Genomic DNA, 18,095 nt, shown 5'->3' with positions numbered 1-18,095 from the left:
CAAAAGACAGATATTGTACACAAACATTGACTTCAAGTGTGCGATTGTAAGTTTGTACTGAAACGTGCAGTCACAAGTGCATTTGACACAATCACAAATGCGCATAAAAAAATTTAAAAAGCTACATGTGGCTGCCCTTTCTTCTGTGCCACCTTCTTTTTTCTTTGGTGCAGCTTTAGTGCAGCTGTGAGGTCATTTCTGCTGCTTGCATGGAACTCAAGCCAGTGAGTGAAGTTGCGCTGTCTAAACAAGGAAGTCCGTGCCCCACCAGAATGTAGCACAAAGCTAGAAAGGAAACCGATACGTTTTTCTCAGAAAGAATGCCCCGCAGTTGAAAAATTTGTCCTAGTCCGGGATTTGAAACCAGGACCAAAGCCTTTCCCGGACAGTTGCTCTACCATCTGATCTAACCAGGAGGCTAGTAGATCGCAGTGCAAAGACGAACTACTTGACAACTTTAAGCACTGGGACACTGAAAATGGTAGAGTGACTGTTCCGAAAAGGCGTTGGTCCTCGGTTCAAATCCCGGACCACAACGAATTTTCTTCCACTGTGAAGCATTCTTTCCGAGAAACCCGCATGGGCTTCCTTTTTAGCTTCGTGCCAGATTTGGGTGGATGACAACTTTTTCCTGTCATGACACTTCCTCCACCTTGCGGGATTCCATAGAAGTAATTTGCCACATTCATGGACCTGCATGCCTTCTACATTATTTGAAAGAAGCCAACAAAAAGCACATTTCAGAGACCACTGCTTCTACTGTTGCTGGTCGAGTGCGATGCAGCTTACAATGTGATGCAAGTTTATGCTTGAATTTGCTTGCAATGAAAGTTGTGCTTTCAGAAGCAGATTCGTGGAATCGTGCTCTAGATTGGTGCGCAGACGCTCAACAAAGGTAAAACTTGTCATATAACTTGCCCACCCACACTGTAAATCAAAACCTCCAGAGTTTGTTACAGCTTATTGTATTCTCAGAGATATGGTACATTTTGCTTCCGTTAATTCGACCCTAACGGGATTGACAAAACTGATCAAATCATTCGGCAAGTTAAATTAAACAAGATGAAGAAATGTCAGAACACACCACTGATTTGGTAGTGTTTGCCCATTTTAACACGCCCTCGAATCAAATGCACGCCCGCTTTCTACGTGTCCAAGGCAGAAAAATAACAGAGATGACATTAAGCCTCCTAAACAATGCAGAAATCTAATGTGAGTGTGAATGACTGACTATTATTTTTCTTTTCTCTCCTTATCTGTTCTTCCCTTCTCCCTCTCCCCTTGTGTAAGATAGCCAACCAGGCATGTCTTTGGTTACCCTCCCTACATTTCCCTCTTCGTTTCTCTCTCTCTCTCTAATGTGCACCCAATCTTTTAGGAATCAAAATGGGCAAGAACCTACATAAAATGTGTTGCACAATGGCGGCCGGGTTCCTAAAGTCACCTTTGCTGCAATACAGCAGTATTAAGCAGTAACGCATACAAACGCTGCGAACACGGTTTGGTTTTGTATCCGAGTGCACTAAGCACTTAAGTTCCGACCCAATTTTTTTAGAAAAGAAGAATTGGACAAATAAAGTAATCGGATATAGTGAGCTTCCATTATTGCCTGAAAACCTTCCTAGGACAGGCCTAAAATAGGCATTTCCAACGTGAGATTTTTTACGAGTGTTCACTATCCCCTAAGCTACGCCGAGACATGCTGCCACTAAAAGGATTGCCATTGAGGTCATCACAGCGGTAAAGGTAAAGTATGAATCCCAATTTTAGGATCAAAATAACGAAAGTTGGGCCCACAGAAATGCGTGGCTGCCAGCCAGAACCTTTGGTTGGGATCAAATTAACCAAAAAAATTGAATTAATCGGAGTCGTATTAGTGGAAGGTACAAACACCAGCAGGGACATTTGGTCGGGATTGAATTAACCAAAAGATCAAATTAACCGGAATCAACTTAACGGAAGTCTACTGTACTTATGGTAAACTGACATCAAATGACCAAGAAGAGGGGAAAAATGTGTCACACGTAGCGCATTCTTCAGCTCAGAAGCTTGTTGGAGAAAGAAATATTTTCCAAAACAAGGTGAAATGCTTGCCAATAGAATTCTTGTGAAAATTTTAGCCTCTCTTATCAGCCATAACAATGTATGGTTACCAGTAGTGATTACAACTTTTTTACCATTAAATAACCACAGAAAAGCACTCATGCACATTTTGTTCGCATAAGACTGAAAGAAACTGACATGCATTCCTTAGCCCAAAATACGTAAAAAAAGGACTATTGAAAATAAACTGGGCACTACAATGTGCAATCAGCATGCGGCTTCCCCAAGATATGCAACTCTGCAAACTTAGGAAGGTGTCAACACTGCGGAATGTAAATTCAATAGTATTGTGGTTTTGTGAAGGTACCATATCGGCTATTTCTAAACCAAGGTACATTCACCAAACAGTTGTATGTACGCACTTATGGTGTAATTGTACGTAGCTTGAGGCAGTGCAGATGTGATGATCACAATGCTGTATCCAGCAACAATGTTCAGGAAGCAAACCAGTTCAGAGTTGCACAAACTGCACTGATATAATGATTGGTAAGAACATGGAAATGGCTCAAAGACAGCAGTGCATATGGTGTTACATGTAAAAAGAAATAAAGGAATAAAGAAAGTGGGAAGCAGACGATGCTTTAGGTAGCATGAGCAGAGAGCATATTTGGTACTTTCATTGCCAAAACACATGGCTGCTATTGTCACCCAAGAGCTACTCTCCAGAACTTCAGATGGCATGTAACTTCCCTGACAGCAAGTTGGCAATTAGCGAATGGCATCGCATTCAATTTGTGAAGCAGGCTGAAATCTTTGGCTGCCTGCATTGAAAAGTTCTGTGCCAGCAAAAAGGAATGACAGACTAAATTAAAGCGACATTCCTGAACCAGACAATATATGCAGCTTCTGACCAGACAAAATTGCCGCCTGAAATTACCGAAGAATACAAGTGCCACAACAACGAGTCGCAGTTTCACCAGAAAGGCCAAGCATCGATTGCGTTAGCAAATTAGTATACAGCTCTGCAAAGCAAGGATAGTAGTTTCATCGGTCATATAAATTTGTAAACATTCGCTTACTAACTAGATTAGCAAGCATGGTGCCACGTGCGCACAGGTAAATATGAACATATCTCACTTGACGGCTGCAAAAACTCGCTGTCAAAATGGTGGAGTGAGGAAGCGTGGCAGCAGAAGCAAGCGAATTTTACCTTCGTGCTGCCTTTCGCTTCAACGCGAACTAAGCAGCGAGAATGCAGCACACACGAAGTTATCTGCCTTTGGCACACCTAGACTCTGTACTCATCGCAGATCGATTTGAAGATGAGGCCCGCGCAACCGGGCACTCTGTCCACACTGCAGATTGCTTTCAAGGTAGGGTGCCTGCGCAGCTGTGCCGTACGCAGCAGCCGCCAAAGTAGAAAACCCTCCCATCCCCCTAGTGCCTTGTGTGTGACAGAAGATGATGCGCTTCCTCCCCACTTTCCTCTCTTGCACGCACAAGATTGAACCTCGGTTGTCGGGTGACTCCAAGTTTCACTCGCACATACAGCATACGGCGCTTGGCGACGATGTTATCATGCTTCAACTTTATACGGAATATCACGCCGACGGCAGAAATGTGCCTGGAGTGTCCATATAATTGCTACTGCAATAAAACACTAACTTTTACATACGATTATAGATGTAAAGAAAGGAGAAATAAGAATAACTATTATTGTGGGCCAGCAATTTAGCTACACAGGAATGCCGTTATTGTTGGTTTATGCTACCCAAATAGGCACAACAGCATCAAAGTGTTTCTTGTGCTGCTCATTTGAAGGCTTGCAGCACGACCTGTTTGTGCAAATTTAAGAAGGCCAACACATTAGTTTTTTGCTGGCGTACCATCCTTGCAATAACTATCATATTACCAAACATTTCAATAACTTAGGCACTTCAAGGTGTGCTATTCTGTTTCAATGTCATTTCGGCATTGTGCACTTAGTCATTTGATAATGATTTTTCTAGGGCGGCTTTATTTATTGGGATGTGCACAACACATTGGCAAGATAACATGAATGTTTGCCTGCAAGGGCAAATAAGAGCAAAAAATTTTAAAAGCTCACATCATAAATTTGCATCTCAACGATCTGAACGTGAAGCATACTGGGAGTCCCTGTCGTCTCGCCGAAAGAGGCTGCGGCTAAAGCTTCTGTATGAAATCTATCACAACAAAACTGGAATTGATAGGGAAATGTACTTAAAACCGCCAAGCTATATATCGGCACGCACTGACCACCAGTGCAAAATTAGAGAATACCGGGCTAGGACGGGCCTGTATGCCAACTCTTTTTTTGTAAGAACTATCGCTCAGTGGAATGGACTGTCATGTGAACAGGTGTGCAGTGAGAATCAAGATGTATTCTTTTCATGCTTGTAACCCCCCTGCTGTAACGCTTTCGGGCTAAGCGGGGATATGTCTGAATAAAGAATAAAAATTACGTGACAGACTGGCATTAAAAAGGCTTTTAATAATCCTGATCAATGGCATATGACGATGGAGCGTCTAAGCTTCTGCTATCACAAGTGGCTTGTCCTTGCCAAGTTCACCAAGCGTCAATGAAAACACGCATCAGGCCTACGGAAAGAGAACTGCTGTTCAAGTAAGAGCTGTTTCAGTGGAAGCCAGTGTGCAAAAGAAGCAGTTTGTGCTGCACACAATTGCGGTATGATGAAAATAATGCCACTGATAATAAGCATGCCTGGCAAATAGCTACACTGCAACAGCAGCTGACATTAGCAGATGGGATGTTCAAATGCATGATTCCTTGTCCACACCATCCGCGTTTTATGGGCGTCATAGTATATATGAGAAAAGCTAAGTCTACATACATACTCAAGTAGCCAAAGCTAGCACAAAAGCTCCTTCTGTCATTGCGATAAAGGAAGTCACACAGATGGACAAGTGCTAACTTCCAACTAACCTTTCTTTAGCCAAATCCAGTCATGCAAAACAATAGAAACTGAAAGAATGATAAAAAGACAAGAAAAGAACAACCATTTGACCAAATAGCATCTGAAGACATTGAATTGACCTGAAAGAAAAATAATTACCATATTTTTACTCTGCTAATGGCTAGAATACTGTTGATAGTGGTACAGAAGTGTGGTCCTTAACCGTACTATATATATAAATGAATGTATATATAAACATTCTTTACTGTCCAACATTATAGCTACTGGGCCAGCCTTTGTCAGAGTAATTAGCTCCTCAGATAAAAGCTGGTTAATAAAGAATGTGTCGCCATGCATGTTAAGTTTCTTTTTTGACACTATTCCAATGGAGCCAGTGTGTCTTTTACCCAACGTCCATATATATATATATATATATATATATATATATATATATATATATATATATTGCATAAAGCACACTTAGTTGGAATTTAATGATTGTGTATGTCCTTAACTTTATCCACATTTCATCATCTATATATTTATGGATTATTAGCTCACCCAAAGACAAACTTTTGATGGGCGAACTTCACAAAAAGCAATGCGCTGTCACTGCAAAATTGACAGTCACGTGTACAGTGATAAAAGTGAAGGAAAGAGTGTCTTCGAGACAGCGTAACAACCATTCCTCTTCACTGGCACATTTTTTTTTTTTTAATTCTGAGTGTCCAAGTTGAGGAAACAAGCAACAAAGGCCTGATGAGCAGCTCAGGGATCCACACGCCTTAAGAAAAATTAATGGAAGTGAAAGACGACACTCCAGGAAAAGTATGACCTTGACAGACAAATGCTGTACCCTAAAAAGTATGTACTATGCTTTCTGTACAACTGCAATTCATCACTGTAAACACATACCTTCCTTCGAACGTTAAGAAAAAAAAAAAAGCACTGCTATACAATGGCTATGAACTGCAATGACAATTCAAAATTGTGTGCTTCATGACAACTAGTGTCCTTAACTAAACACAGAGCTCAAGCAATGGTTCACTCCGAAATGTGTCATCAAGAACATGTGTTAATGTAATAACTAAGGAAATGCCACAGAAACCAGTCTTGTTTGCAGAGATGTTGTATGTGTTTGACAATTTGTGAGGTTTACTGAAGGCTTAAAAATGCTCAGAAAGGTAAATTTTTACTAAATGCGTAATGAATGCTACTGAAACAAATGCAACAATTATGGTTTCTGCATACATTTCGGGATAACACCCATACAGCTACAAAACTATATTATGCTACTTTAAAACCACGGTAAACGGCAAGTACCAATAAGCAGAAAGCTCATTATAAAAATGCTGATCAGAATGACAAAAGAATGGTGTTACTCTATTTAAAAAATAAAATATGAGATGTTAAAAATTATGTGGACGTGAATTAGTACTTATTACATCAATCAATCACATATAACGCAACAGCAGGCGAACTTCAGTGACATGCTCAAAGTAATTCGCTGCAGCCTTTCGGAGTATACTGTCTTAGCCTAACAGTACTTTGTTCAGGATGGCTAAATTTAATGCCATTTTGAGTGAATGTACTTTGTTTCACTGAGTGCTAGCTTGGTGGCCAGATGCTACATGAGAAAAAGTGACATTTAGAACTGATGGCAGTCAAAATTTGGTGCTACAAAAAGCATTTGAAACGATTCCTACTAGCACTTACAAGTGGTTATTAACCCCCGTATTCAGAAATGCAAGTTAAGTCGAAGCCCATGCTTGACTTGATTTAGATGACGCCTGACGTTAACGTGCCCAAAGACACTCACTGCGTTTCCTTCGGTGCGTTCACGATAGGCGTCACTTAGATGAAGTCAAGCATGGGCTTCAACTTAAGTTGCATTTCTGAATATGGGGGTTAGCCCCGGACCAGGACGAATTTTTCTTCAACTGTGAGGCTTTTCTTTCGAGGAACCCGTATGGGTTTCCTTTGTAGCAATTGCTACGAAGAGGTGGATGCCTAATTTTTCCTTTATTAATGTTTCTTTTTTTTGTAGTGGAAAACATATCTTCATAAAATGTTTTAATAGGCTATATCGGCAAGCACTTGGGCAATTCCCTAACTGACTGGAATATGTGCAGGACAAAGAGGCAGCCAGTGAACTGGGCGCTGGAAGCGTGAGATGGTTGTTGTTAATTGAAACTAATGCACTTTAATTACTGCTTGCACAAAAATATTTAATTACTCTATTATTTGTGCACTCATGCAGCTACTGGTGTTGAAACAACACACCACTAGAGAGCTGAATGAAGTTAGATGACTGATGAATGCATATGCTTTTGAATACACTGCTCAAAAGTGTTGCTACATCTTACGAGTGCTTCTGAAACACACTAACGGTGAGTGAGAATCACTTGAAGAGACTCTAAATTTGCATCTGTGATGGGACAATTCTCTGTCATACCTTTTTATTGTACTACTCCGCTTGACATTAATGCAAGGTGCAATATGCCTACCGCAGCACCACAAATGATCAAGTTTAAATGATCACTTTGCAAGCTATTCTCTAACTTCACCTGCACAACTTTTAGGCAAAAGACCAATTAGGATATTATGGTGTTTAGTATTGCAACACACTGGCACGGAAATCAGTCTTATTAAGCCAGAATGAACAATGTTGGCTCCACAGAATGTTTAGAACAACTTCTGTACTAAGGTCATGGCTCTATGTGCCTTTTGTGTCCAAAGCTTTATTTCTGACTCGAAGCATCTCCAGATTTGTTCTCATTCAGCTCATCGCAGACGAAAAGTTGCTCGTGGTCCAATACGGCTCACGAGGAGAAACTCGCAATCGGGGAGTGTAAAACTAGCCGAGCATGCAGCAAGTCACCAATTCGCTCACCCTGTGGATTGATGAAGGAAGCCGCCGAGTTGGAACAGGATGTCAATTTCTAGGGGTGTGACCTGGGACATCTGCTGTGCTGCATACAGGAACTCCTCTGCAATGTGCACAAAGTCCGAATGTAGACAAGCCAGGCCAAGTCATTAAAAAGCAGGCAACCGTGCGAACTGTGTCTTCCGAAATGAATGCCACAGTCATGGTATACAAAATAGCGTCAACCACCTGAGGCTGTTTAAGGTACTAAGCCTAAAGCCAAATACTTGGCTAAACTAATGTCACCTATTACCTCTCCAAAATGTCTCAAGCAGCATTTTTGCCTAAAACAGCAATCCAATAAACAAGAATATGGTACAGGCATGGGATTGGACTGATGCCACAAGGCACTGAAAATGTGGAGCCAGCTCCCAGTGAGGTTTTATGCCTTGTTCTTGACTGGCATGCGAGAAGTCAACCAGCACTTTTCTATTTTTCTGCAGAACTTGCATGACTCCTCAGTTATGTCGATGTTATGCTGACATGAATGAGCATGGCCTTTGAAAAGGGGCAATGGAACATGCCACCAAGCTCACTGTGTAAAACTTTCTGGTGCACTGAAATCTTTAAATATCTTTATACTCTGTAAGCTACATTATCCACTATAGAAAGTTCACTTTACTGCACGTTATCCCTTCCTTTATACCCACCAATCTCCTTGCTGTCTTATACTCGACTCCACAACCAATTTCGTCTATTTCCCCCATCGTCTCTAAAACCTAACTGTTTGGCCAAGCCTACTGCATCCACATTTATCACTGAACAAATACCCTGACATCTAACGGAATGTGCTCAATGAATTCTTCACCATTATCACATGGCATGCGCAAGTCCTCTTCATCAGAAAATTTCCCCCAGTAACTCACTATACATGTTTTCAGACGCATTAATCCGTCTTCAAACCGGAGGCCACTATTCCCTGAATTATAAAACTTGCACCTTTCAATTTTTTTTATGTTAAATGTTGTTCCATACCTGGCTTCCTGTTCATCGCTTCTATCCAGTACACTGTCTCAATATCAGACTTTAAATTTCACATTCTTTCTCTGCCACTGTCCATCTTATCAGCGTAATATTTACTGGCTGGTTCCCTTGTTCCATTCACATGCGACAAATTGCAGGTCCGGAAATGTGGCACCCTCTCACCGTGCTCTAGGCCATGCCATCAAATGGCACATATGATCTGCAAGACTGGCAAGAACAGTACGAGAACTGTATTCCCATTCGATAATTCGGGGACATTCCTTTGCAGTGTATGTTGACTGGTGGGCCAGTGAATGTGGAACCAGCGGAATTAATTATTTTTACACCCCATAGCTCTCCGGTGCATTGAGCATATGCCCGACATTTCATAGCTGGGCTAGTTAGCTTTCATTAAACAATGTCTTTTCTTTTTCATTGTGCACTAAATTAGAAGGCTTATTGGATGCTGTTTTTGGACACATAAATAAACAACTCAATTCAATCGCGAACAGCACGGAACGGCATAGGCAAGGTGAACAGCATGCACCTTCGTCAGCAACAGTTATCACATTTCACTTTTTTTCTCTTTTCAGTTGTCTCTTGGGTTGCATTCTGCAAACAAACCTTTCTTGTTGGTTCCGTTAGTGGCCTCTGACGTTTGTTGTTGTGCTGGCTCCTGTCCAAAACTTTTATATCTCTTGAACTGCTGGTTTTTCTTCAGTGCATGATTTTTGTTTTCTCGATAATTGTAGTTTTTCATTGCATTTTTTTTGCCCGTTGCTGGCTGACCAAGCAAGTCACTAGATAGCATTATGCTTTGTGTATCTAAGCTTGTCACCTGTGTGCTCAGTTAATCAGTTTGATAGCACATCAGTGTTGTCTGTATATCTCCTGCCTGGTTGTCTGCCCTCTTTTGCCAGATTGAGTGGATGCTATTCACTCAAGTGAGGTAGCGCTGTCAATGTCAATGACACTGTCAACATGAAGCAAAAATGGTCTCTCGAAATGATAGATTGAGAATACAATCCCAAGATTCCTGCATCGCACCAAGATGTGGTCCCTTCATCTTCACCTTTTTTCTAAAGCACTCAGGGCTGGGATAATGTAGTGATTCAATTGCAATGCTATTGCCTTTTGCACACCGTCAGTGGTCTGAGTGGCATTTTACCCATGTTATCATTGGGGTTGGCCGGTTGACGATAAGAGGAGTAGAATCAAATGAAAGGAATCTGTACATTATACGAACCCTGCCCTTTTCAAATTATGCACCAGCTTCAGTGGCAAATTTCTCAGTGACTAAGCCATCCCTTTGTGCACAAAATCTTAATTATCAATAAAATTAAATAATTCCACATAATTAAACGACACCCCACACAAAAATTATGCAATCTCTTATGAATATATAAATACATATAGAAGTTGCCGGAAGCTGTTACAGAGTGCCAGACTGCTGAACATTTTCCTAGTTTTCTTGGCTCTTGTGCTTTGTAGGTTTTCTAGTGCATGCGGAGGCATATTTACTAGATCTATCATTATCACATGTACTTCTTACTATTTCTGTATGTTTTTGAATTTGCTAGTTACTCTGTGTGTTCATATTAATTTTCATACTCGCCTCATAGCACTGTACACTACATTTTGAGGCAGAACTTATGGACCTCTTGTTGCAGTTGAAATTGCTTGAAAACAAGCACTCAACGTGTTCACAGAGCTTGTTCTCAGGGACTTTCAACTGCAATAAAGTGCAACAGATGAACCTATCAATAAGTCAATGCAAACCAAGGCAGCAAGAGCATAGTCACCGCACTTTCAATAAACCAAGGTACAGTACAAGAAAACAAAAATTGCCATTCACCTGAAAGTAGCACAGTGCTATGAAGGAAACCAATGTAGGCTTTAAGCTTCGCAGTTAAAAAAAAAATTCAATCTGGACCAGGGACATTGAACCAATGGACTAATGTCGTACATGATGAGAGTCACTCTACCACATGAGCTAACCAGAAGGCTAGCAGATGGTCCCAGGTTCAAATCCCGGACCAGGGCAAGCATTTCTTCAACTGCGACATTTTCTTTAGAAGAAACCCACATGGGTTTCATTTGTAGCTTCGAGCTACAGTCAGGTGAATAAAAAGTTACCTTTTTTTTATGAACATTCCTCAACTTTGTAACTTTTCACAGAACTGATTTGCTATATACAATTGACGTATTCGCCACCTTTGAAAATGCATTAAAAAGAAAGTAGTTTGTTTTTCATATCTCAAGATTTCCGGTCTATTAAAGAATATTTAGCAAAGAGAATTATGTTCCTACTTTGACTCGTTAAAAAGTTGCCGCCATTTTTCCAACCTTCTCAAATGCATTTGAAAATGAAAACCAATAGCATCAGATTCAGGAAAGTGTGCAATATCATCCAAAATATTGCTATGCACAGGTATTAATTTACTAAATTTGGGTTTAGGAGATCAAAGACGCTTAGAAGAATGTTTTGTGCTCATTAACCTTTTTGAATTAGTTTAAAATTTTACTAGAGAGCTGCATGACACCTGCTCTTCTGGTATGTTTATATCGAGCATGCTTCATTTTGCCAGTAGTTTGTCTTTGGATCTCAGACTTGTCATTTAGCATGTTAAAGACAAATTTGTCTGACAAATTTGTCATTAAAGACAAATTTGTCAGACAAAATTAGTGTTTTTTGACTCATGGCAAAGTTTTACACAAAAATAATGTGTTCACAAACGTTTTTAGGGAACCAACAATACAAGGAAAGGCAGACACAAAACGCAGGTGAAAAATAAACGAGTGCTGCAGCTTGTGCAAAATGAGAGCGCGGATGTTAGGCATATCAAATCTTGCATCTGCAGCTGAACATTGGTTTCAAAGCTTCACCTTTGTTTTTCTCACAACCTGATTTTCGACACTGTCTTATGTAAACACTTATAACAACTTTCCCCCATTTCTGTATAAACTTTTGCATGCTGTTTTTTTTTTTATGTACTAAAGCAGTATACTAGCTTGCGACATGCTGTAAGATATAATAATATGGGTAATTGTCGGAGAAAAATATACAGTAACCTTAATTAAAAATTTTTAGTTGTCTTAGTAGCACGTGCTTCGGTCAAAAGTTATACCTAGTATGGATGGTGATCCACTGTAAAGTGCAATGATATTGTTACATACCTGTCAAATCGTTATTGCTTTCTGCCTTTCAGTTTCTGGTTGTCACAGCTTGCATGACACCCAGATTGTGGCACATTTTTATTGATCAGAATATATATTTTTGCTGTTTCAATAGTTCAACCACCTCAAAATGCCTACTGAATGAATACTAACTCCTATATTCAGAAGTGTGCCCTAGCTTGAAGCCCATGCTTGACTTGGTCAAGTGGACACCTGACGTGAATGGAGGCAATGAGCATCTTGGGGTGCTATAATGTAACGCTAGTCCCAACTTTTCTATTCCAATTCTGCAAATCAACCATCCACGATTGGCCAAAAAATTTTCGGTGTACCCCCACTTCGCCTCTCTGTTGCGTGATGTCCCGAAAACAGCAATAGCTTCCCATTTGATATGATGTACACACACTGATTATGCGTGATTAGACCGAACAAAAGTAAAAAAATTATTTCTGATTCGACGCCTTTTCACCATTAGCCCTCTGCTATTTGTCAGAAAGATTTCCGACTGCGACCACTTTGTTTGTCAGGCGACGTCACAAAACCGCGAAAACTCACCGCATCAAAGTATGCGTTAAAGATACATTAATATGCCAAACGAAACTTAATTTTTTTCTGAACAGTCTTCCCCATTCCAAAAGGAATAGTAGGTGGCTGCCCACCGATTTCTAAGGCACTGGCTACTCACACCTGCTGGAGAGCATGGGTTTATTTGCAGATAAATCTTTTTGAGTGGCAGTACAATGTTATCGAGCCCTTTCAGCATGTATACGACATTGCTCTGCCAACTATTCCTTGCTGGGGGTCCATTTTAGTGGCATTCCTAACCTTCCGTTGCACGCAGCCGCGATTTTTGACCAGACACAGAAAGCTAAGCAAAGAGGAGCGGGCCAATCGCCAATGCCGGCACCACCCTCCTCATCCGGTTATCTACTTTCACTGTGGTGGATCAGTCCCATTGAAACTCTCTCCCTTTGAGCGTGCTCCTCGCCTCTTGTCAGCCAATTAACAAAAACTGCTCAATGTAGGCAATGAAATTTGCTTTGAAAGCAAAAAAAGTGACATCCTATAAATGAGAAGCGCATTTCATAGCTCTTTCCAAGCAATGCTGCAGGTTACCACCCAATGCCTGCGTCGGTGGTTATGTAAATTTGACATCAGGAAATTGGAATAAAAACAGATTGGAATACTTTTACATAATAGGGCCCTTGGACATGTTGACGGCAGGCATTATATTAACCAAGTCAAGCATGGGCTTCAAGTTATAGAAAATTTTTATCATGGGGGTAACATTGCAACTTTTAGACTTATTCTTAAATTTTTCTAAAAGATGGTGCTTTGACACAAGCAAGTGGATCAGTGCAGTTATGAACACTTTCGTAAAAATGCAAACAGGGAGGATAAAAGTGCCAACCTAGCCCGACTTGGAAGTTTTGCTTTTCATGTCAATCAAACAACAAGAGAAACAGGCAATGTCAGGTTTCAAGTGGAGTTGTCACACACACTGACCTTTGGTGACCTCGAGGGAAGTGTTGCCTTTGGTGAAGTTGAGGTAGATCTTCTTTACGAGTTCCATGTTGTTGAGCAGCGAGTTGAACGCCATGAAGTACGGAAACGTCACTTGGTGGCCCCCCGAGGCAGAGCCTGCTACCTACAAGCAAGGCACAGTATCGTCCTTTTTCAACTTAAAAACTAATCGGTATTTAGGCTTGGTGAAACAGTAAACAGGACATACCTTGTCTGAACAACAATTTTCACACCAATTTTGTTATTACTTATGCATTTTATGGTTCGAATCTTTCAATGTATCACTTAGCACTGATACTTGCCAGGTTTGTAAAAGAAAAAAAAAAATGCGAATTTACCTTCGTCTGGAGTGTCCACATTGCATGTCCAAGTGATTAACGGAATTCATCTCCAAAGTATTGCTTTGCTGTACTGAAAATTCTGGAAGTCCACAGCCACCATGTTTTAAACATCACTGACTACCAGAGGCCCAGACAAAGACAAATTTGCAGTTCTTTCTGGACAAACCATGCAAGTAACAGTTCGAAGTGTTAAATTGAACGATTCGAGCCATAAAATGCAATCTTGCTGCAAATATTGAGCAAGAAACAAAGCAGTCGTAAGCGCGAATTTTTTTTCTCTGATTTAATGGAAATGTGCACGTCCCCGTATATTCTGGAAATTCATAGGGTGCTCTGAAATCTCTGCTGGATATTTGAAGAGAGGCACAAATTACGACACACACAGATGAAGTAGACAGGACAAACACCCTCTTCTAATAGCTATGTGTCCGTAACTAGCTCTATGCTGGCTATACAAACTGAACTGGTGTCCGCAAAATGTGAATATGATCCTGATCTATGTTACACGTATTCTCTGAATATTGTGAAACTTAATGTGGAGTACAGAAAGAGCTCAAGAATAAAACTAAGCCGTCTGCTCTATAAAATTCTTTCACTCTAGCCTTATTGACGTAGCAATGCAAAGGTAATGGCCCACTTGACAACTTAGTTTTCAAAGCAAGCATGCAAAGAGAGAAAGCAACTGTTATAACTGTTACTGACTGCCATCAATACTACATAATTTATTTCTTTTTGGTTTGAAGCTGCAGAGCATAAACCATCTGCCAAGGTTTTTTGTAAATAAATCGATGCATTTTGCAGACAAGAGATTTCTAGCCACCAGTCTCTTTGCACTACATCTTGCACTGAATGGATAGAATCGACGGCATATACAGGCGCTGGCATAGAGAACTGTGGACTGCTGCTGCAGTTTGTTCGACTTACTGACAAACAGTATAACAAGGCGGGATCCTGAAAAGCAAAATTCAGACCACACTTGACACAAGCCGCAAAGCGTACGCCTCAAAGTCTCGCTTCACAAGCGAGTTGCAGTCTGGTCCCAGACAGAGGGTGCGATAACGAAACGGGGTAACTTACGGCAACCAAGTTTTTCTTGACGTCCTCGCTGAGCAAGTGTGACTTGACCGAAACCATGATGTCGTTGAAGTCCATGGCAGCAATGGCACCGCTGCGCTTCTTGTCGTACTGCTTGAACGCTTGGACGGCATGCTCTTCGTGGAAGTCCTACACATAAGCAGCTGGTCAGCAATGTTTGAGCGTGGCAGCAAAGCAGTGAGACAGGAAACGAGCCAAACAGAAAATAAAATAAATGCTCAGCACCAGGCGGGGGCCCAAGTTCGCATCCACACTCACGTGCAAAAGCTGGGAAAACTCTGCATAGTTAACCGTCCTTGCATGGTCTGCCCCGAAGTGTAGAGTCATAAAGTCGCTCTTGAAGTCAAATGGAATCTTTTCATACAGTGTCGTCTTCTTGATGATGTCCTCAAATTCATCTGAAATCAAGAAAAAGGAATAATGATGCCCTCATGTCAAAATACCATCAATTAGACAAGTGAGATGATGCATCCCCTTGCCAAACTTTTTAAGCACTACGTGCTGTCATCAGTCATTCCCTTACCATGTGTAATTGAACCAGATCCATTGGTGTCAAACATCTGAAAGGCTGCCTTGTACAGCGCGTCCGGCTGACACAGGACACCTTCAAAAGCTTGAAACTCCATGAATGAAATAAGCCTGATACGAAAGAAACAAAGGAATCACGCATGGGGAAGGTCAATGATAATGACAAGTACCACTGCAGTCAGACACAGAAAATGAACCCAAATAAAGCAAATTATTCTCGATATTGAACATGTGAAACTTGATTATTGGCACCCATGTAAATTAACTTTCCTATAACGAACTGGACATCAGATATATTGAACTCTGACTGTCTGCCGCCAGCGTCGGAAAAGTACTTGCAAGCCGTGAATGGCAGCATGCAGGGAAGCCACTTTGTCTTTTTTGTCATGCACAGGCAACAAGTACTGTTTAGTATGCATAGTTTTGTTTTTAATCAGTGGATTCTTTCCTAGATGGCCTTCCATGCTGGAGGCAAAAGATCCATCTATAATGAATGCATAACAAAGGTCAGTTTAAGTTTGTCAAGGACTAGTTTAGATATGTCGAATTACCTGATGTGTTGAACTATTTTTAGTGCATAAACCTGTTCGTTATAACTTGTCTCGACTGTACTAGTATTTGAGAGTGCTTCTTTTAATCTATGCAAACTGAAAGGCATTTTTTCAAATGATAATGCTTAGTAAACGGGCTTGATGCAGTGTTACTCACCCATCTTTGGAAGTGTCCAGAATGCTCCCGAGCATGTTGACCGCTTGCTGGTTGTACTTGGGGCCTTCATACAGGCCAAGAAAGCCTCGTACAAAGTCATTTGGTGTCATGTAATTGCTGCCATCTTTCTCAACACTGGCATACTGCAAGGCATAAGTGTGTGTGAGAAGGCAACTAATGCCATCGTAACACATACTCATTATCAGTCAATTTCAGATTCACCATAGGACATGGGCCTGTCCCAGTGATGAACTTCAATTACCCCTGCCTTGTGCCAGCTAACCACCGAATCGCGTTTTCTTCGTGACCCCGTTTACAATCTCCTGGCTTCAATTCTGGTTACTCTAATAGACCACCGATTAACTGCTCTACACATTACGCAACTTACCTAACCACAAATTTCTCTTAATCTCAACTAGAACATAAACTACACCCATCTGCTCTCTAATACACACTGCCCTTTTCCTGAAGAAAACCTTCACCAGTGCGAAGAAAATACGAGGAACAGGAAGAAACACAGACCACGCTCGTCTGTGTTTCTTTGTGCTCTTTGTCTTTCGTCTCGTTTTCTTTGTGCTGGTAAAAGTTTGCTTCAAGATCATGAACCAACTAACTCACACCAGAGTTCTGCTATGCCCTTTTCCTTGTCTCAACATTACATTCACCCAGTTTCCATTCCATTATTTGATCCTCAGTTTCTGCTCAAATCCCCTTATTATGCAAGATTCAGCACAGTAGGTCATATACTCCTTTTGAAGGTTAATGCTAAGCTGCTCTTCATGACTTGGGCATATAAAGGAATTAAGAGATTTAACACTCTAAAGCAACACATGAGATAACAACACAGGTTGTCCTTCAAGATGCACCCAACACTCGGCACATGAGTGTTTCCTGCACTCCGCCTTCCATAACAATGTGGTTGTTGTGGCTTGTGGCGGGTCATGACTTGATACCTGCCACATGTGCTACAACCCATTTTTAATCATCTCGTGATTTTTTTAATGTGATCCGGGTTCGTGGACAACATGGAGAACTTGCTCAGAAAAAAAAGAAAGCAGGAAGAGGAGTTATGCTCACTTTATCAAAGACTTCACGAAGCCTGTCGCTGTCAGCTCGTCGAACGTACTGTTGACTTCCCTGCAATGCATCACAAATACAAAAACAATTACACACTGTGCTAACTAGTAGTGTATTGAGATTGGGTGCAGGCGAGTTTATATGGTGGGCACAAGACAAAACGATTAAATTGCACACAAAATTAAGCATGCTTCTAGCCTGAAATTGGTGCACAAATTGCAGCACTTACGCGTACATCAGCCAAGAAAAATACATGCAAAATAAATAAAAACAATTTAACTCACTGAAGCAACAGACTGCTGCCCAGAATGTATAAATTTATACGTGGCTATCCCAAGATTTCAAGGACTGCGAAGCTCTTTTCATGTACAAGCCCCAATCTCAATGTACGAAAACTTAAGCAGTAAATAACAAAAACAGTGTCTGCTCACAGGTTGCCTTGAAGACTCACTTTTTTTTTAATCAAGAGGTATTTATAAAATGTAATTACATTCCCACAAAGATCTGGCAAGGCAAGTCTGTTTCCAATGCTGCGAAATGGGCACACTTGCACACAAGCAAAGACATGCTGAAGCTATTTCTGACAAGTCAGTTCTTCAAATGACCTTGATGGTACAGAGGTACACATGACATATCAATGCTGCACTGAAATCTTGAAGGGTTTAATGCGCAGATTTCTTTCGCGTGAATTGGGCAAGAAATTCGAAATAACGCAGATGACATTGACAAAATGGCATGTTTTCTGTTTACAGACGCAAACAGCTGTACTCTTGTGCA

At 40.9% G+C, this 18,095-nt stretch overlaps 1 protein-coding gene across 1 annotated transcript in view; it reads right to left on the bottom strand.

Moving 5' to 3' along the window:
- The window catches only part of aralar1 (calcium-binding mitochondrial carrier protein aralar1), a 41,146-nt gene that overhangs the window by 21,890 nt on the left and 1,161 nt on the right, over window positions 1-18,095 (bottom strand). The window contains exons 3-9 of the mRNA XM_050177622.2: window positions 17,319-17,378; window positions 16,242-16,384; window positions 15,529-15,644; window positions 15,264-15,403; window positions 14,988-15,134; window positions 13,552-13,693; window positions 7,873-7,969 (exon numbers count right to left, since the gene is read on the bottom strand). Coding sequence (XP_050033579.1) covers window positions 7,873-7,969; window positions 13,552-13,693; window positions 14,988-15,134; window positions 15,264-15,403; window positions 15,529-15,644; window positions 16,242-16,384; window positions 17,319-17,378 — 845 coding nt within the window. The remainder of the gene's footprint in view (window positions 1-7,872; window positions 7,970-13,551; window positions 13,694-14,987; window positions 15,135-15,263; window positions 15,404-15,528; window positions 15,645-16,241; window positions 16,385-17,318; window positions 17,379-18,095) is intronic.

The sequence above is a fragment of the Dermacentor andersoni genome, chromosome 5 (genome assembly GCF_023375885.2).
Source record: "Dermacentor andersoni chromosome 5, qqDerAnde1_hic_scaffold, whole genome shotgun sequence".
NCBI classification, from domain to species: Eukaryota; Metazoa; Arthropoda; class Arachnida; order Ixodida; family Ixodidae; genus Dermacentor; species Dermacentor andersoni.
This window is presented reverse-complemented; position numbering and strand designations above follow the sequence as displayed.